Below are 21,470 nucleotides of genomic sequence, written 5' to 3'. Positions count from 1 at the left end.
GGGGGGCACCCACTCTCCAGGACTGTCCAAGCTGTCCCAGAATATATGGAAGTGGGCTCTCAAACACATGTTCCTACTGTCACAACAAGTACCAGGGGAACTCAATCTGCTAGCAGACGAACTCCGCAGAGACTTCCCCCTGCCCGAAGAGTACGAATGGCAATTGCACGAAGACATCGTCTTAGACGTCTTCACGCAATGGGGATTCCCGGAAATGGACCTGTTCGTAACTCTGGAGAACTCACAATGCCAAAGTTACGCCTCCAGGTACCCCCAGAACCAGTCCAAGGGGAGCGGTCTGTCGATTCAATGGTCAGGGAAATTTGTTTACGCCTTTCCCCCGACTCCCCTTCTCAACAAAGTGGTGCACAAGATGCACCAGGAGCAGGTAACCATGATACTAGTCGCCCCAATGTGGGCCCGGCAGCCATGGTTCGCTCACTTGATGGAGATGTCCCTATCTCCCCCAGAAAAACTTCCCTGCCCGTACAATATGCTGTCACAGGACAAGGGCAGGACACTGCATCCATGCCCTCAGACCATGAACTTAGCAGCCTGGCTCTTGAGATCATAGAATTTGGACATCTACAACTCCCGCAGAGATGTATGGACATCCTCAGGGAAGCCAGAAAACCTAATACTCGCCACTGCTATTCTAGCAAGTGGAAAAGATTTGTCATCTGGTGTAGAAGTAAGAGCATCAACCCGGTTGACTGCTCTCCCACTAAGATTGTTCTGTACTTGACCAATTTACTGGATTCAGGTCTAGTGTTCAATTCCATTAAAGTCCACCTAGCGGCACTTTCTGCATACACCACTTCCCAACTTCAAGTGTCGTGGTGGAAGATACCAGTTATCAAGGCCTTCATGGAGGGGGTAAAGAGAATACACCCTCTGATAGCTAACCCAGCTCCCGGATGGGACTTAAATGTGGTACTTTCTAGACTCATGGGACCTCCTTTTGAACCCATGCACAAGGCAACTCTTAAAGACCTCACTCTTAAGACTGCTTTCCTAATAGCTATAACCTCCATTAGGAGAGTAAGTGAACTAGAGGCTCTTTCTGTTTTAGACCCCTTCGTAACAGTTCACAAGGATAAGGTGGTTCTACGCACACATCCAAGGTTTGCACCAAAATTCATCTAAAAATTTCATGTAAACCAGTCAATAGAACTACCAACGTTCTTTCAAAACCCTTCCAGCTTGGGAGAAAAAAGTCTGCATACACTAGATGTACGCAGAGCTGTCATGTTCTACATGGAAAGAACCAGACCACTGAGAAAGACTAATCGGTTCTTTGTCTCGGTGGCAGGAGGAAGAGAAGGAGATGCATTTGCATAGTCGACTATATCTAGATGGATTGTTCAATGCATCACTCTGTTACACTCTTGCTAAGAGAGAACTACCCTTCAAGCCAAGAGCACATTCCACTCGAGGCACTGGGGCTTCCATAGCGTTCATTGCAAATGTTCCCCTTGAGTCCATCTGCAAAGCGGCTACCTGGAGCTCTGTGCACACCTTTACAAAACACTACTGTCTAGATGCACACTCTAGATCTGACTCCCAGGTGGGACAGGCAGTATTAAGACATCTTTTCTCTACTGTTCCTTCTCATAACCCACCGCCAACTCCGGGTACTGCTCGCTAGTCTATGCACAGCATGTGATTCTAAGCAGATTAACAAACATCAGAAGACAATGCATTACTTACCGTAAAAGCATTTCTGATGGTTGTATCTGCTTAGATTCACATGCGCCCACCCTTCCTCCCCGCTCGGATGGAAGGAACATAGACACCTTTCTACATCTCTCTCTCTCTCTCTCTCTCTCTCTCTTTTCTGTACTCGCTCACGTATAGAAGGCTCCCTCAGGGCAGAAAAAATACAAACAGAGGGACCTCGACGCGTGAGGGATTGTGGGTACAACGCACGTCACAATAGGGATAGTGTTACAGACACGCCTTGTTGATGTCCCCTTTTCGACTACGAAAAAACAAAATGCAATACTCCGCAGTGACCACTGGATGTCGGATCTATGCACAGCATGTGAATCTAAGCAGATACAACCATCAGAAATGCTTTTACGGTAAGTAATGCATTGTCGTCTACTCTAATATACTAACTCGATCTCAATGGCATCTTCATCGGAACCGACGATACTGCGATCCGGCTTCAAAAAAATGTCTAACGGATCCACACAGGATCTGCTTGTGGTGTTTGGGAGCCGAGCACCATTGTTCGGAGTGTGAGGACTGCATGTCCATGACTGCGAAAGCCTTGAAGGAGCACAAGGGGAAGCTCGAGAGAGGTAAGTCAGTCAAAACCTCCTCGAAAGTTTCTTCGGCTGAGTCGAGGCATTGGTCTCCTAGCCGTCGTAAACATTCCCATTCTAGATCTCAAAGTAGCTCCCACCATTCGTCGAGATCAAGACACTCGAAGAGACGTTGAAGATCCCCCTTCCTCGTCTTCTGTTTCCCCAGAAAGGGTCTCCTGTCCCACAAAGCACAGCTCTCAGGCTGAGTGGGAGGAATTCAGAAAGAAAATGGTAAGCGTCTTCGAGAAAGCGGCCTTGTACCCCTCGAAGACAGCTGAGGGTGATACCCTGGGTGAAAAACCCAAAAAATCAAAACGCTGCGAGTCGCTGCGCCCGGCGAAACATTCCACCTGAGAGCACCACAAGCCATCGGGTAAGAAGGCACCATCTTCGCCGTCGTCGAAGATTCCTTCGACGCATGGATTGACGCTGTTGTCGAATGGTTCTTCGACGCATCGGTCGATCGACTCGACGCCATCGTTGACGCCGATGAAAGAGAAGACCAAGGCTACTACACAGCCAACGGTGATTCCAAGGGCCTCCGGCACGAAGCCGAGACCGTCGTCGACATCCTCGAGTAGGATACCGATCCTCTCGAGTTCTTCAAGGCCTCTTCCAGTTTTCTCGATGCCGTTCTCGGCGCCTTCGAAGCCTGTCACATCGACGTCGACGACATCAATGTTTTCTCGCCCAATAATGACGAGTTTGGCTCCTTCTGCCTTAGAGATGGGTTTTACACCATTTCAGAGGTCAGAGTACCCTGGACTATCTTCAATTTATGAAGAGGGGGAAGATTCTGACCAGGAAACCTTTGGGTTGCAGAGGACCACACTGCCTGTTTCAGAGGATTTCACCTCTGAGGAAAGAAGGTTGAAGGACCTACAGGAGTCACTACATGAGGCAAGTGGGCTGGACACTTCCCCAGAAGTGGAATTTGTTAAGCCAGACCCAGGGACTGGCTTTGCTCCAGATGTACAGGCCAGACTTTTGAATATGCCCTTTGACGGCTCTTCATTATTTGGAAAGAAGGCTGATGACAGTCTGGAAAAGTTGCAGACATCTAAAGCGGCGGCAAAATCGTTAGGAGCTGCAATCCACCAAACTCCTTTTCGCCCCTCAGGAACCTCTGGAAGAGGAAAGTCATTTCGCTATTCCGCATTTGGGAAAGGCAGTGGACAGCCGGCTCAAAGAGGCCAAAGGAGATCCACCCGAGGTGGACGGGTCAAAAGTACTAAAGCCGCAACAGGTGCCTCTTTACCCTCGGCATCTGCATCAGCCGCCCCCAAACCACTCTGAGGTCTTTCTACACAAGACACCTGTAGGGGGCAGGTTAACTCACCATCTGACGAATGGCAGGCTATTATGTCAGATGCTTGGGCATTGGAGACAGTTGCCCAAGGTTACTGCCTGCCTTTTCTACGCATCCCTCAGTCATCCACCGAGGAACAGCTCTCTGAAAGTTCCAGATCCGCTCCTCTTGCAGGAAATGGTAGACCTGCTAGAGAAAGGTGCCATAGAACCGGTACCTGTAGCGGACAGGAACAAGGGCTGCTACTCCCCCCTACTTTCTCATACCAAAGAAGGACAGAGGACTGAGACCCATCCTGGACTTACGAGAATTGAACAAGTTCCTCAAGAAGGACAAGTTCAAGATGGTAACTCTCAGATCCTTCAGGCTCTCCAGCTCCAGGACTGACTGGTATCCCTGGACCTTCAGGATGCTTATTTCCATGTGCCAATCCATCTCAAACACAGGAAATACCTGAGGTTCGCAATTGGCGACTCATCAGTTTCGAGTTCTGCCATTTGGGCTAACCTCCGTCCCGAGGGTCTTCACCTAGCTAATGTCGGTAGTGGCTGCAAGTAGGGATCCACGTCTACCCCTACCTAGACTATTGGCTGATCAGGGCTGTATCTTCGGAACAAGCTCAGATCCAGCTAGATTATGTCTGCCACTTCCTTCACAAACTGGGCTTCTCCCTCAATTTAAAGAAGTCACAGATGATACCATCACAGAGACTCCAGTTCATTGGAGCGGTCCTGGACACTTCCCTGGGATAAGCCTCGCCACCAGAGGTGAGGGCTCAAGATATTCTGCAGATGGTCAACAAGTTTCAAGATGCCCAACGTTTCCCAGCCTTAGACTTTTTGAGGTTGCTAGGCCGCATGGCATCCTGCATCTTCCTTGTGCCCGAGGCTCGCCTGAGAATGAGATCTCTTCAGTGGGCACTGAGAACTCAGTGGTCCCAATTCTCAGGTGGAGTGACAGATCTCCTCCGGATTCCGGACAAGGTAGCCCGCGACCTTCAATGGTGGGCCTATCCAGAGAACATCTTGAAAGGAGAACTATTTTGGCAACCATGGCCGGAGATAACAGTAGTCACAGACGCCTCACTCACGGGGTGGGGAGCCCATGCCAACGATTTGACCATCAGCGGTCGTTGGTCTCCATCGGAGTCCAGACTACACATCAACCTATTGGAGCTGAGAGCGATCAGACTAGCGCTGAAAGCTTTTCTGCCATCAGTACAGGGGAAAATGTCCTGATAATGACGGACAACACGGTGGCCATGCACTACCTCAACAAAAGAGGCGGCGTAGGATCACTGCCACTGTGCAGAGAGGCAATGCAGCTCTGGTTTTTGGCAATTCAGGAAGGAAGCTCTCTATCGGCAGTCCACCTAGCCGGCGAGAAGAACTTGACAGCAAACGCTCTGAGCAGGCAGAACGGTCTCCCACGAGTGGGAGCTAGCTCAGGAAGTCCTTCAAGAGATCTTCGCCCTTTGGGGAACCCCTCAGGTGGATCTGTTCGACACAAGCACCAACAGGAAGTGCGATCTGTTCTATTCAAGGGAATTTCCCCCGGGCGGAGCTCTAGGAGACGCGTTCGAAGTGGACTGGGAGTTTCCACTTCTCTACACGTTTCCACCAGTCCCTGTTATTCCTCAAATGATCAGGAGGTTGAGAAGATTCCGTAAAACCATGATCCTAATTGCCCCGGACTGGGCCAGGAGAACGTGATACGTCCATCTGCCCTCCAATCCGTCTTGCCCTCAAAGAGAATCTTCTCTCGCAGAAGGGAGGTCAGGTTCTCCATCCAGACATCAGAACCCTCAACCTTCACGTTTGTCTTCTGAAAGGGTGAGGTACTAGTATTGGGACCTCCCTGATGACATAGAGGTGTTGCTTTCGGCCAGAAGGCCAGCAACAAAGTCTTTATACCGCTGCCGTTGGAACAAATTTTGCAGCTGGTGTAGATAAGGGAATATCAACCCTTTTTCATGTGGTACACCAACGGTGTTATAGTTTCTACTTTACTTGGCAAACTCAGGCCTTCAAGTTGGCACTGTAAAAGGCTATCTCGCAGCGTTTTCAGTCTTCAAGCGCACTGCGAAGGAACCATCCTATTTCAAACTACCTCTAGTGTTACAATTTCTCAAGGGATTGACTAATGTTTATCCTCCAAAACCATTCCAGGTTCCCTTATGGGACTTAAATTTAGTCTTAAACTTCCAAATGGGCACTCCATTCGAACCACTTCACTCTTGTTCGCTGAGATTTCTCACGCTTAACTGTCCTATTGGTAGCACTAACATCTGCTAGGAGGGTGAGCGAGCTACAAGCTCTCTCCTGTAAACCCCCACATACAATTTTCCACAAGGACAAAGTTGTCCTACAGGTGAAGCCTAATTTCCTCCCAAAGGTGGTTTCTGAATTTCATATTACTCAGAAAATTACCTTACCTTCATTCTACCCTCCTCCCCATCCGGGGTAAGAGGAAGAAAGACTACATAGGCTGGACCCAAGGCGAGCTCTAAGCTTTTACATCCGCAGAATGGCTAGGATCTGGCAAGCAGACCAACTGTTTGTAGGATACTCGGGTCACAAGTTGGGATTACCCATAACAAAAACCATTTCCAGGTGGATTATCTTGGCCATTCTGGAATGTTACAAACTGGCAGGGAAAGAACCACCCCAAAATCTTATGGCTCATTCAACCAGGGGTATCGCAGCCTCTTCGGTACTCCAAAGAGGGGTACCGGTCAGAGACCTATGTGCGGCTGCCACATGGTCGTCCGCACATACATTCACAATTTTACAACATAGATTCCTCCACTAGTCAAGAGACCAGATTTGGCAAAGCCGTATTACATTCGGTTCACCCCTAAGGGGTGCATGACATTCTTACTCCTACCTCCAATTACATGCCACTGCTATGGGAGTCTATCAAAGATAAGGAATACGTCGGAGGACACAATCCCTTCGAAGAACAAGTTACTTCTTACCTTGTAACGTTCTTTCGATGGGCTGTTCCTCCAACGTATTCCTTATCACCCCTCCCATCCATCCCCGCAGTAATACTTCCCTTGCGGTTGCAGCTTACTCTCCTTCAAGGTCAATAACCAATTCAGGCATGACTTTTCTCGTACTACAAAATGGAACTAAGCAACGGACGCCGCGCGTGGCTATTTATGGGCATGGTGATGTCTGCGCCGATACGGTGGCCGTCGAGGGACATCGACTCGGCGGACGTCGACGCGCGGCATCCCCTCTACTGAAAAAATTTCCGAGGCCAGCAAGCTGTAGACGAATTATCAAAGATAAGGAATATGTCGGAGGACCATCCCATCGAAAGAATGTTACAAGGTAAGAAGTAACTTGTTCTTCTATCAGAAGAGTTAGCTAACTACAGGCCCTCTCGGTTTTGGACCCCTTTGTAACAGTCCACAAAGATAAGGTAGTTCTGCACACTCATCCCAGATTTGCGCCGAAATTTATTTGGAAGTTCCATGTGAACCAGTCAATCGAACTACCCACGTTCTTCCAGAGACCTACTAACATGGCCGAAAGAAGCCTTCACACACTATATGTGCGCAGGGGAGTCATGTTCTACATGGATAGAAAAAAACCACTGAGGAAAACTAAACAATTCTTTGTTTCAGTGGCAGCTGGTGGAGGAGGGGATCCCGTCTCTAAATCAGCAATATCAAGGTGGATTGTCAAATGCATCACACTGTTACACTCTTGCAAAGAGAGAACTGCCCTTCAAGTCTAGAGCACAGTCTACTCGAGGCACTGGGGCATCCATAGCATTCATTACAAATGTTCCCCTAGAGTCCATTTGCAAAGCGGCAACCTGGAGTTCTGTACACACCTTTACAAAACACTATTGCCTAGACACTCATTCTAGGTCTGATTCTCAGGTGGGACACGCAGTACTAAGACATCTTTCTTTTTTTCTAATGTTCCTTCTCACAACCCACCTCCAACTTCGGGTACTGCTCGCTAGTCTATGCACAGCATGTGATTCTAAGCAGATTAACAAGCATCAGAAGACATGCATTACTTACCATAAAAGCATTTCCGATGATTGTATCTGCTTAGATTCACATGCGCCCTCCCTGCCTCCCCGCTCTGGGTGGAAGGAACATAGACTTCTTACTACTTTCTCTCTTCATGTACTCACTATAGCCTTGGGCTCCCTCATGTCAGAAAAAATACAATCGGAGCGACCTCGGCGCATGAGGGATTTTGGGTACTACACACGTCACGATAGGGATAGTGTTTGAGACACGCCTATGCTGACGTCCCCCGAAAGACAAGATGCAATACTCCGCGGTTACCACTGGATGTAGGACCATGTGCACAGCATGTGAATCTAAGCAGATAAAATCATCAGAAATGCTTTTACAGTAAGTAATGCATGTCATTTCGAGTACATCAACCATCAGACAAAACTATTCATTGGTATTACAAATTATATTGTGAGGTGGCACCAAGTGTGTAAATTTGTTCCTTTCTAAATGGGAAGAGTCTCTTCAATATTGACTTATCAAAATCTACACAACCAGTAGAATGGTAATGAGGGTGTGCAGCCCACACAAAGTCTAATCAGCCTGGGTCACTTATGAACTATTCGGTGGTTACACTGGTCACAAATTAGGCCAAGCCTTGACCAATTAAACACACTCACGATGGATCATGTTATGCATTTCTACTGCTGGAAAGGATGTCCCTGTGAATTTAAGAGCCTGTTCCACTAGGAGTGGCAACTACTTTGGCTCTTCAAATAAGTCCACCAGTGCCAGAAATATGTAATGCCACAACATGGTCCTCCCTCCATACATTCTCAAAACATCACTATTTAGGCTCCGTCGGGCCAGGACGCTTGCTTTGGAAGGGCTGTTCTACTCAATGTTATATGCTAGATAAACTTTACAAATATCTACTTCTCCCACCTCCTTCTCCGAAACTGCTATGAAATCTATCAAATGAGGAATCCGTGGGAGGACACAATCCATTAGAGGAACAAATTACTTAACCACTGGTAATGTTCTTTCTGATGGAATTTTCCTCCTAAGGATTCCTCATAGCCCCCCCCAATGTGCCCCTCTGACTGTGAGCAATTTTTTGTTTCTGATGGTGGTTAATCTGCTTCTCCAGCATGGGGTTTGGCATGGATTCACATGCTCATGAATATTCCCCGTCGTCAGGCTGGGAATCCTCAGTAAAGAAAAAACCAGTATCAGTTTCGTTTCTGATCTGTCTTTCGTAGTAATAACCAATCACTGGTCTCTGCGTCATACTGACCACAGCCAATGACTGCCCTCTACCTAAGCACCGCCTCTGGCAGCCATCTTCAGAGTTTTACCGCACGTTCATGTGTTGGGATCCTCGTGCTATTGCTCTCCAGCGTTCGTGCTATTTTTTCACGTTTTTTCTCAAAAACTGTTTTTTCGGTCAAAAGAGCCTCAAGCTCCACCGACTCTCCATCCGATCAACGGGGAACCGTGTCGGATTCGTCTGCGCCCCTCAAGGGTGAAGATTTCGTCGAGCTACGCTTTTGGAGGACTCCAGAAGTTTCTCAGGCCCGGACATGGCCCAGGAGAAGGGAAGCTCGACGCCCGGAAAGCTGTTCAGGATCTGCCCTGGATGCCAGCTGCAGAACGTCTTTGAGGACGAACACTCCTTTTGTCTCTACTGCTTACATGAGGATAAGACGCACGTGGAGAAGGACTGTGCGTTTTGCTGCGATATGTCGGAGCGGACCATGAAAGACCGCCATCAACGTCTCGCCAACTGGCTGGAAGGGAAGAGCCCGTCAGGCGAGAAGAAGAGGAAGAAATGCGAGCGGTCTTCTAAGACCTTTGAGGACGCCCCGGCGACGGGGGTCCAACACAAGGCCAAGCACTGTGAGTCCGCTGGCACCGGGAGCGCCGAACGGTCGGGCTCTACGGGCGCCAGGCAGGGCGGACCCTCCCCGGCACCTTCAGCCACGAGCCAACGCTCTGGGTCGGGTAAGAGGAAGGGCGAGCACCCGGCGAAGCTCCTGGAGAGGCCCCGGTCGAGCTCGAAGGCCCCATCGGAGGGAGAGCGACGGCCCTGGCTCAGCCTGTGGAGGCTACACCAGTGGTGGCGACCTCGGGGCTCAGTCTTCCTGCCACCTGGGAGGGAATCCTCTTTTGTGCCCATCGATAGGACCCCCGTGAAATCCCCGGCAGGGAAGAAAAAGGGGGGGCAGGGCGTCGTAGATTCGGCCTCAACCTCAGAGGAAGAGCTGATCGAGGTCTTAAGCCACGGCATTGGCTGGGAAGAAGACCGGCCCGTCGGGATGGATCCCGACGCAGGTGACGACGACATCGTCGAGGGTGCCGACGGGGCCCCTGATCGCCCGTCGGATTCCCCTCTGCCAGCGCCACAAGACAACTCGGCGGCCATTTTGTTGGCTATACAGTCCTTATGTTCAGAGATAAGGACGAGACTACCGTTGCCGACGGAGGGACCTCTCCCGTCGGGGGATCCTGAACCGGGACCTTCTGGTGCTCCCCCGCCCAAGAAAAGGAGGATTCACCCTCCACCTCCTTTTCAGCCGTCGCGCCCCGTCCAGCCCTCCTCCCCGTCCACCCGAGGGGATGATACGGGGACTGACACGGCAGCGACGGGTACGGACGACTAGGTATACGACGAGGATCTACCGTCGTCACCTCCCACCAGGGCTTCTCCGCCCGACGAGATTGGATCGTTCCACTCCATGATCGCCAGGGCATCCGAGCTTTTCCAACTCTGCCCTGAGGAGAAGAAAAAAAAAGGATTCCTTTATCAACGGCGCGAGGCCAAGAGGAAGACGGTCCTCGCGGTGCCTCTACTGGACGACATTTGGGATGAGGGCCTCGCCCTCCTCAAGAACCCTTCCACGACGCCAGCTAGAAGAGACCGGTACGAGAAGTACCGGGTCCCGGACGCGGCCCCCCTGTGCCTCTGGGCGCAGCCTACCCCGGACTCCGTCGTCTCCGCGGCGGCCAGGAAGAAAGCGGGGGGGGAGGGGGTGCGGCCTCCACATCGACTTCCCCACCGGACGGCGAGGGAAAGAAATTGGACGCTAGGGGACGCAGGGTCATCTCGTCTGCAGCGGCGACGATTAAAGCGGCCAACGCCTTGGCTATCGTGGCCCGCTACGACAGGGAGCTATGGTACAAACTGGCTCCCCTGCTGGACTTCCTACCGGATGACAAGAGGGCGGATGCCCTGGAGATCCTACAGGAAGGCGAGGTGGCGTCGGACCACGCCATCACTATTGCGACGGACATCGCCGACACTGGGTTTCGCCAGTTGGGCAACGGCGTGTGCCTTAGGCGGCGTGGATGGCTCAAGGCTACGGACTTCCGTCAAGACGTACAGACCAGAGTCCTGAACATGCCGTTCGATGGGAATAACCTGTTTGGGAAAACAGTGGACGATTCCCTTCAGGCCATTAAAGCGGACACTGAGACGGCCCGGGCCCTTGGGGTTCTGCAGCAACGACGGACGCCCTTTCGGAGCAGCGGAGGCAAGGGCGCCTCCAAAGGTTCCGGCGGCGGTTTCTCCACCTACCGTCAAGCGGCCCGCTCGTCGTCTCAGGAGGCCTACAGAGGACGAGGCAAGTCTGGCGGACCCCGCCGTCGTCGCCAAGGAGGTCAAGGCGGCAAAGCCTCATCGAAACAGGATTGAACCGGCCGTGGGGTCGGGCCCCCACCGAAGCACCCCGGTGGGAGGCCGGCTGGCGAGCTTCGTCAGCGTGTGGGAGTCCATCTCCACCGACCGTTGGGTGCTGGACGCCTTAGCCCGGGGCCACGCGCTCGAGTTTCAAAGAAGGTGCCCGCGCGTCCCCCCCGTGGCCAGGAAAGAGCTTCACGTCCCTCAGCTTCTCCTGGAGGTAAAGGCGATGCTCAGGAAGGGCGCCATCAAACTCGTCCCAAAGAGGCTTCGGGGCTCCGGAGGTTACTCGAGATACTTCCTCGTGAAGAAGACGGGAGGATGGCGCCCCATCCTAGACTTGCGAAGTCTGAACAAGTTCATCAAGGCGCAGAAGTTCCGGATGGTCACCCTCCAGCACGTCCTGGGGCAGCTGGAGGAAGGAGACTTCCTGTCGTCGTTGGATTTGGAGGATACCTACTTCCACATTCCCATCCTAAAGGGGCACCGAAAATTCCTCAGGTTTGTGGTCCAAGGGCGTCACTACCAGTTCAAAGCCCTCCCCTTCGGACTACGGTCGGCACCCAGGGTATTCACCAAGTGCCTTGCACCGGTGGCGGCGCAGCTGCGCCGCGAGGGGATCCACGTCTACCCCTACCTGGACGACTGGCTCATCCGAGCCAAGACGAGGGAGCTCGCCGTGGAGCACACGGCAAGGACCGTCCAACTTCTCACGGACCTGGGATTCTCCGTGAACTACGCCAAGTCCCACCTGGTACCCGCGCAAAACGCACTGTTTCTGGGAGCGAAGCTCGACACAGTGTCCCTTCTGGCCTCCCCGTCGGAGGAAAGGACCAGGTCCATCCTGGGCAAAGTACAGCGGATGTTGGTTTCCGACGCGGCCAAGGTGAGGTCCATCAAGTCCCTCCTCGGAATGATGTCTTCTTGCATCTACCTCATTCCCATGTTCAGGCTCCGGATGTGCCCGTTGCAGGAGTTCCTGGATGCGCGCTGGATCCAAACGACGGGCGACTTCGAGGAGAGGATCACACTCGACGAGAGTTTCCACCGAGCGGTCCGGTGGTGGGGCAACCGCGCGCATCTGACGGCGGGCATGGACTTCCAGACCCCAGACCACCAGGAGACAGTGACCACGGATGCCTCCCTGGAAGGGTGGGGAGCGCACACCGAAAATCTGCATGCGAGAGGCCTTTGGCTCCCGACGGAGAAGTCCCTCCATATCAACCTCCTGGAGCTCCGTGCAGTGTTCTGGGCCCTCAGGTTTTTCCTTCCGTCCTTCATGGGCAAGGTGGTGAGGATCTTCACCGACAACACCACCACCATGTTTTACATCAGGAAACAGGGCGGAACCAGGTCTCCAGCGCTGTCCAAGGAGGCGCCGGACCTGTGGCATTGGGGCGTCGCCCAAAGGATGTTTCTGGTGCCGTTTCATCTGGCAGGGATAAAAAACACCATCGCCGACTCACTCAGCAGGGAACTGCGCTCGTGCCACGAGTGGGAACTACGGCAGGATCTAGTGGATCGCCTCTTCCGACGGTGGGGCACACCCCAGATCGACCTTTACGCGACGGCGACGAACTCCAAGTGCCGGAGGTTCGCCAGCAGGTTTCCCCAGGCGAGGAGCATGGGCGATGCGTTCTCGTTCCCCTGGGAGGGCCTGTTCCTCTACGCGTTCCCTCCTTTGCCACTGCTAATCCGGCTCGTCAACCAGCTCAAGAGCTCACGGTGCAGGATGATCCTCGTCGCACCTGCGTGGCCGAGGCAGATATGGTTCCTGGACCTTCTGGACTTGTCAGCGTCCCCGCCAATCAAGCTGCAGGTGGACGCGGATCTACTCTCCAGGGAAGGAGGCGCCATCCTCCATCACGACCCGAAATCGCTGAACTTGCAGGCCTGGCTCCTGCAGCGCTAGAGTTTGGAGGATACGACATACCGGCCGACTGCAGAGAGGTTCTTGCAAAGGCCAGGGCGTCCTCGACTCTTAAATGCTACGGACACAAATGGAAGAGGTTCTCTGTCTGGTGCCACGCACAGAAGATTAACCCTCTACGGATTACGGCTCCCCAGGTACTGCCGTACCTGCTGACGCTGGCCAAAGCTGGACTGGCACACGCGTCCATCAAGGTTCATCTTGCTGCGATCTCCCGATACACCAGAACCACGGGCCGGACGTCCTTGTGGTCTCATCGTCTGGTGAAAGAGTTCATGAAGGGACTGTTCAGATCGTTCCCGCCGGTGAAGGCGCCGGCCCCGGCGTGGGAGCTCAACGTGGTGCTGACCAAGCTCATGGGACCTCCGTTCGAGCCTCTGCACTAGGCCCCGTTGAAGTTTCTGTCGTGGAAAACGGCGTTTCTTGTGGCCATCACCTCCGCACGACGGGTGGGAGAGATCCAGGCCCTTTCCTGCAAGGCCCCGTACTTGACTTTTCACGACACGAGGGTAGTGCTCAGGACGCACCCCTCCTTCATGCCCAAGGTACCGTCGGACTTCCATCTCAACGAACCCTTGGTGTTGCCTGTGTTCTTCCCGTCGCCTTCGTCGCCGGCTGAGAGGACTTGGCACTCGCTGGATGTGGCTAGAGCGCTGTAGTTCTACGTGGACCGCACGAAGTGTTTTCGGAAGACGTCACAACTCTTTGTGAACTTTGGACCTGTCAATCAGGGAAAGGCTCTCTCGAAGGCTTCCATTTCCAGATGGCTCTCAGGCTGTATCATGTACTGTCATCGGTTGGCAAACCGACCGCTGCCTGGCCGTCCGAGAGCCCATTCCACCAGAGCGATCGCAGCTACCACAGCGTTCCTTTCTGGTGTGCCCCTGCTGGACATATGCACGGCTGCTACTTGGAGGTCGACGCACACCTTCACGAAATTCTACTGCGTCGATCGGGATTCCAGGGAGGAGTCCAGGTTCAGCCAAGCAGTGCTGCGCAACCTGTTCGCCTGAGGTGAGCCTGGTGAGGAGGTAAGATGCTTAATGTTGAGTTTGATGTACTGCTTAATGTTGAGCCTTTGCCACCTCCCGTGGTTGTGCATGTGTGTACTGCTATGTATTCTTTATTCATGAGCATGTGAATCCATGCCAGACCCCATGCTGGAGAAGGAACAGGTTACTTACCTGTAACTGTTGTTCTCCAGCATGGGTCTGGCATGGATTCACATGCGAACCCTCCCGCCTACCCCTCTGCGGCTCTTCACTTGGTCATACTGCCACTTCACGTGCTTCCAAATCTGAAGCTGGCTGCCAGAGGTGGTGCTTAGGTAGAGGGCCGTCATTGGCTGTGGTCAGTATGACGCAGAGACCAGTGATTGGTTATTACTACGAAAGACAGATCAGAAACGAAAATGATACTGGTTTTTTCTTTACCGAGGATTCCCAGCCTGACGACGGGGAATATTCATGAGCATGTGAATCCATGCCAGACCCGTGCTGGAGAACAACAGTTACAGGTAAGTAACTTGTTCCTTACTCCCTCTCTTAGGCATGATTTGAGGTATGTCTCCGACTATTTGTGATTTTGGGCTGTGGGGTCTTTTACTCCATAGGGTATCATCTATTTTTTTTGTGTATGTTACACAGCACCCTCAGTGCAGTAACACAGGGGTGTCATAGTGACCCCCAAACATAGACTCCATACCCTGGGACTGACTACTGTCTCCCAGGGCATGTAAAGTCACCATTGACGTTACTAGTCTTAAATTGTGAACAGAACCAGTACAAACCATCATATTGTGGAAGTACTGGAAGGGGTTACTTATTAGGCCCCTGGGTCTGTTTTCAAGAGGACACTGTCCAGTCCCCCCTTGTCGAGTTTCTGGTTGGTGGCAGTGGTTATCACGCGAAATATTCCACCGGAATATTCTCTATGGCATTGTCCCCTTTATTTTTAAACGCACCACTTTTTTGGTGCAATGTTAAAGATACCGCCGGTTTATTTATTTAATTTTAAATCAACAGTTGGGTCTTTTTGCCAGAACTCTTGTCTAAAATGGCGTTCGTGTTCGTCTCTGTAATTCTGACCAAGGTCGAGCCCTTTTTTCCACTTTTTGGCGGGCTTCTCCACAAGATGGATGGGGAGGGGAATTGGCACCCTGGACTGCGTTGCCTTAGCAACTCAAGTCACACTCTGTTCTGATTGGGCCAGTGGTGAACCGCCCGGCTCACCACTTAGCATGTTTGAGTGACAGCTAGGCTGTTGAATGGGGGGGGGGGGGGTTTCTCCATAAAAGCAGGGCCTTTGGGACTGGAACTTCAGAAGTCGCCACAGGACCTAAGAATCCGAAGAGGGAAGAAGCTGAGCCATCTGCAACGACGACACCACCAGCGGAGCCCTGCTGCAACAAACTCACCACTTGCTGGACGAGTCTTCTTCCTCTGAGCTGGTGGGACCAACCAGTTTGCCCCTTTCGCCTTCTATAGATGTCTGTTGGTCGAATCGCCCGTGCCAAGCACCCCGGCGGCCGGATAGCCAAGCTTCACCACTTTGACTGCGAATAAAAGGCACTCACCTTTTATCGACAAAATCAGCGACTGGCTTCATCCCTGTGCAGTGCAACGACTCCACGTTTCCTCCTCGACGAGATCCTCTCTTCCCCTGGTCGAAACAAGGAACTGCAGCCACTGCCAGGAACAACTGCCACCGCTGGAACTTACTCTCTTTAAGGTACTGTGTCCTGCCTGGCCTCCCTTTCTTCAGATTGCCCAAGGCAACCCTTAAATCCTTGGCTTTCCAACTGGGTTGGCCCCAGACCTTCTAACTTTATCTTCTTGAATCGCCCCAACCTCTTTTGAACATTCTGCATAGATTTTTAATGCATTTCAAACTGTGTGATCGTGGGCACATTTCACTTTGCTCCATTTAAAGTGGGCCTGGCCTATGAACTTCGGCTCTACAGGGTATACTGCCTTTTTTCCCTTGCTGAGAACGCCTAAAGTGTTTGGACCTGTTTTATTTCTATGCTCTGCCTTTTTCTCACCCTTTAACTGAACTATTGGAGTGCCATCAGGTTATGCGCTTGCATCTGTTTAACAAATCGTCGTGTTTTAACTCTGACTTGTCTGATAGTTACTAAGGGAGGTGTGTATACTTCAACTGACTGTTTTAACTTGCTTTTGATTTAGAGTGCTAGTATATTGCCTAAAGTGTGTTTTAAATAATTATATACTTTTTATACAAAGCTCTAGTCAGTGTTTGTTTGCTCTGTGTTTTTAGCCCTATTGTGTATACTCTACATACTGCCCTACTCTTCTTGAGAGAAGTCTGACTGCTCAGTCACAGCCTCCAGGTGCATCTGGGTGGTAGAGACTGCTACCAATTGGGGTTACTGCTTACTCCTGTAGTCTTAATCTTTTTGCAGTGTTCCCCACGGGAACTGCACAGGATTCTGCCTAACGGGCTACAATGTAATTGGATGTGGAAGACTTTGACAGGCTGGCATAGCTATGAACGGACAATATCAATGGCTCTGTGGAGCTCTGGAGTGATTTTATAATGTATGATTGATGTGCTTGCATCATTTGCCATATTACCAGATGCAGAACATCTTGGAATATATAAAATGGTTATAGTGAAATGTGACCTTTCTGACCCTGCATTCCTCGAAGTTTGACAATTTGTCATATTGACGATTACTTTGCATGTCTGTTCAACTTAACCGGTCTTCTGTCTATGGTAATATTTTCCATTATGATGCCTATACCTGGCTAAAATCACATTTCCTTTCATGCCGCTGTGTAAATATTGTATGTTGATTTCTTATGCTCAAATCTGCTATTCTGTCTTCCTTTAATAGCAAAAGCTGACGCCCTTTTATTTAAGTCAACCAATCTTGCTGCGATAGCTGTCTCCTGCTGGTGTGTGACTAATTAATACCAACAAGCACTCATACCTAACTCTCCCGATTTTGCTTACTGTTAACTTCTTTGGCCTTTTGTTGCTGCCTACATGCATCTCCCATCCATCATTCCACCATTCTCAGACTTCCTCTGATATAGTTTTTAGTTTATCCTCCTCCTAATCTGGATCCTTGTTCTCTACGTAGGACTCATTGCTATGTTATTATGCCATCTTTACTTGCCGCACTTCCTTCCTGAAATCTGTTTCTATAATTTCTTCTTAAGGTATGGGACGTATTTCGTTTTTTAGCTACAGTTGTGCTTCAGTCTTACACTTGGCCCCCCTGCTAACTGGCCCTGGACTGCCTCCCTTTTCAAAATATTTTCTATGTGCACTCTTGCCTATTTGGTGCGGGTTGTTGTAGCGCTGAAGAAATCCTTGTCCAATTGTGAATTATTCTGCTGCAAATCCAAGAATCTCACTTCATTTGTCGCAATTTGAATTTAATGGCTGTTTTTTGTTTTCATAGTTACTGCGTGAAAACGTTTACAGGGCACAGAGAATGGGTACGCATGGTTCGGCCTAATCAAGACGGCACCCTGATTGCTAGCTGTTCCAATGACCAGACGGTGCGCGTGTGGGTTGTAGCAACAAAGGAATGTAAAGCTGAGCTCAGAGAACACGAACATGTTGTAGAATGCATTTCTTGGGCCCCAGAAAGTTCGTATCCCACTATTTTGGATGCTACAGGATCTGAGGTACTTTATTTAGTTACTTTTCATTTCAAACCATGCCTGTGTAATTTGAAAATTAATATTATGACTGAGCTTTAAGTTAAAGGCTGACAATAGGATATCTAAAGTAACAAATGCAGTGAGGGATGCATGGAGAACATCGTAGCAAAAAAAACACGGGAAGAGCACATGGTAGGTTCTCATACGCGTGTGTATTTCTGAAGCTTCTAAATCTGCTTGGAATCGCATGCTTTGCATCGGCCATCTACTGGTAGGTGCAGAGTATTGCACATCTTGTTTTCGAAGTTCGAAAAAGGACGTTGAATGGGCATGTTTGTAATACTATCCCTAGTGTGACATGTACTGTACCCATGATCTCTCGTGTTGAGGTTACTCAAATTGGTTTACTCCCGTCTTAGACGTATCTCGTTTGCATTTTTTAACGAGCGCTACCAACATCCATTGGCTGCAGATTTCAACGATTTCTTCAGCCCCTCAACGGCAGGATTCAACTTCCTTCAGGCTTTTGCCTTGCAGTAGGGAGAGTGACTCGTGCGTGTCTGTTCCCAGCCCCGGAAGAAAGGCCCAGCGCACTGCTATGGGGAAAACCTCTGCCAACAGTGGCACACTTCAACACCATAGACACACAACCCAGATCCATTGCTCCATGGATGCGTCAAAAGAAAGCTGCACGATAGCGGAAGGTCCCTCAAAGCCTACTGACCCTAAGCGCCATAAGCCTGCTGCGCTTTCGCATTCAGCGCATGACGAGAAACAAAAACGGGCCCTAGTCAACGTGCAGCTTCGCATGTTTCCCATATGCTGAAACAACCATCAAATGCAAAAAACTGGTAATGACACCTGAGGGAACATCACAGCCCCATTCCAAGGGATGTGGTCTTACCTCTGCCCCCACGTTTACCCCCTATTGATCCAAAAGGGGACTCACAATATATTAGTGCCAACTATCCCCTTTCACATGCACTTGATAAAGAGACGGTAGCCTGATCTCCCAAAACAGGATCATGGACCAGAGAGCACTTCGAAGATAGTATGATCAAGTGTTTTCTTAGGTTGACTTCATGGAGGCTGCCCTATTAGGCAAAAGACATTAGACTTCGAAATAGGTGAAACCTCATCCTATATCACGCAGGTTGCATATTCTTCATAGTTCTCTGACACATACTATTATTGATGTTACAGACCAACAGGACACACAACAAGATTACTAAGATCCTCTTTACTATCACAACCATGGGGAGGATGACCAATGCACTTTGTATGATGAGCCTCATGACCCTGCTGGTTATGATCCAGAAGACCCAGATATTACCATCTCACAGTCCCTTATGTTTCTGCTGAAACAGGTCATAGTTCTATTGAAAATCAACTCCTGTTTAATAATCTCCTTAAAAAAGCTGTGGAACATTACAAAATCCAAACGTTGGAGCCAGTTGAAGGCACTGATTTTGTTGACGATATCGTCAACAAAAAAGGCAGTCATTCCATTCCTATTCATTCTATTAAAAAGAGAATTGCCCCATCATTACTTGCACCCTCTCAAATGACATGTGAACCCCAGGATGGAGAAAGTATTCAGACCCTCTATACATTAATTTTATTTATTGGACATTTTTGTATGGCACCTTTCAGGTGCCACAAGACAAAAGGGGATGGGGGGGGGTACATGGGGAAGAATCAACAGTAACTGTCATACTAGTCCTTGTGACATTCTTACTGTGCAAGTGCAGAGACAAAAAGTGCAAGGGACGGAGGAAATGGGGGGGGCAGGGCTCGGTAGTGGACAGGGGGATGCGGAGGGGTGACGAGGAGTGAGGGGGCCAAGGGGCTGGGTAAGTGCTGAGGGGAGACACGAAGGGCATGTGCAGGGGAGTTGGTAAGGGAAAAGTGCGAAGGAGGTGTGGACCAGATTCAAACTAGTCTGGTAGGGATGCTGGGGCAGTGTGGGGGGTGGGGAGCTGGTCAAGGAGGGCTTGGCCCCTGTAATACCCATAAGGGATCAGGCACCAGTTGCAGCAGCAGAGACACATTAGCACGGGAGGGGGAGGAGGAGGAGGAGGAGGAAAGGAAGTTTCTGGCTCTTAAGGTGATCCGACTCCAGTCTAAGTGAGGCCATTCCAGAGAGAGGCTCCTGCCAGGTAAAGGGATCTACCTCACTCTGCTTGGAGAAAAATCTGACCTGCAGAGTTGAAGCTAGAGGACCGACTCTAGCAGGTAGGTATTTGGAGCTAGAAGTAAAGAGGTCCCAGGCCGCAGCAGCCTTGTGGATGATGTAAAGGGCTTTTAGGGCTGGAGAGATGCGGTCAATGTGCTTGAGGACAAAGATACGAGAGGCAGATTGAGGAAGAGGCTGTTGCAGTAGTCCAGCCTACAGAGAATCGGAACTCTGGAGACATTGAGCTTCTTGGGTAAGGTTAGGAAAGGGATAGTGCCTCTTGAGGAGGTGGATCTGAAAGTTGGACTTCTTGGCAAGGTCCATGGTGTGCGGAGAGAAGGAGTGAGAGTGAGTAGTCAAAAGATGTCACCAACAGTTTTAGCCAGCCAAGAGGGAGAGGCGAGGGGACCCAAGGAGGGTGTCAAGAGAGTGGGGGGCGGGGGGTGGGGAGGGGCAGGTGTCCCAATGAGAAGAATCTGTCTTAATGGCATTACGGCAGAGATCATTAGCAGAGCACCACGCCTGAATTGCAGTCGGGTATGAGAGGAAGGGGAGGAGGTATCGAGGATGGAAGCTTAAAGGAAAGCAGAGTGTCGTAAGCATAACACAAAGTGAGGAAAGAAGGTGGAGCTCAAGTGGGCCAGGGGGCGCAGCTAGATGTTGAAGAGCTATGGCCATAGGATAAAGCCCTGATCAACGCCACAGATGGATGGTGGTGGTGGTGGAGGAGAGGAAAGGCCCCAATTGCACTTGGAAGGGTCGGTTTGAAAGTAAGGAGGCCAGCCACGTCCGTGCCTGTTAGGGAGAATTCTCTTCTAAGGCTAATTTCCCTTACCTATAGAGTCCCCCAGCAGCTTTGCTGGATTTGAAGGATTTCTTTCCTCCTGCTAAGAGAGACCTTTTTCTCACTCTTAGACAGATTGCTAGTGTGTGTTTTAGGCTATCTTGTGTGCTTATGGTCTATGGGGTTTTTCTCACCCTCATAGGAATCATCTTTTTAACATGTGTGGTACACAGCACCCTCTGTGCCGTACCACAGGGGTGTCGTAGCAACCCCCAATCATAGACTCCATTCCATGGGACGGACTACTGTCTTCCAGGGCATGTAAAGTCCCCATTGACTTTACTAGTCAATTCTTATGAACTAAACCAGTACAACCCATCTTACTATGGAAGTACTGGAAAGGGTTAATCGTTTTTCCCTAACGTTCATTTTCGATGGGGTATCGTACAGTCCCTCTCTCAAAGGTTTCTGGCTGGTGGCAGTGGTTAATACCGTAAATATTCGACCGCAAATATTTCTCTATGGGATTTTCCCATTGTTCGAGGCTGCCACTTTTACTGACAGCCTTTAACATACCGCCGGTTTATTTTAATATTAACTTTACTCCGGTAGGTTTTTATTGCCAGAACTTTAATATTTCTTTCTCGAGTCTTTCTCT

At 50.5% G+C, this 21,470-nt stretch overlaps 1 protein-coding gene across 2 annotated transcripts in view; it reads left to right on the top strand.

The window, feature by feature from the left end:
• Positions 1-21,470, top strand: part of PAFAH1B1 (platelet activating factor acetylhydrolase 1b regulatory subunit 1) — a 1,367,099-nt gene that overhangs the window by 693,907 nt on the left and 651,722 nt on the right. For both annotated transcript variants that reach the window (XM_069615068.1, XM_069615067.1), the window contains exon 8: positions 17,648-17,876. In XM_069615068.1, the coding sequence (XP_069471169.1) occupies positions 17,648-17,876 (229 nt within the window). The remainder of the gene's footprint in view (positions 1-17,647; positions 17,877-21,470) is intronic.

Source organism: Ambystoma mexicanum, chromosome 9 (genome assembly GCF_040938575.1).
Source record: "Ambystoma mexicanum isolate Mex_15411 chromosome 9, UKY_AmexF1_1, whole genome shotgun sequence".
Taxonomy (NCBI): Eukaryota; Metazoa; Chordata; class Amphibia; order Caudata; family Ambystomatidae; genus Ambystoma; species Ambystoma mexicanum.
Note: the sequence above shows the minus strand (reverse complement) of the source record. Positions and strands in the feature narration are given on the sequence as shown.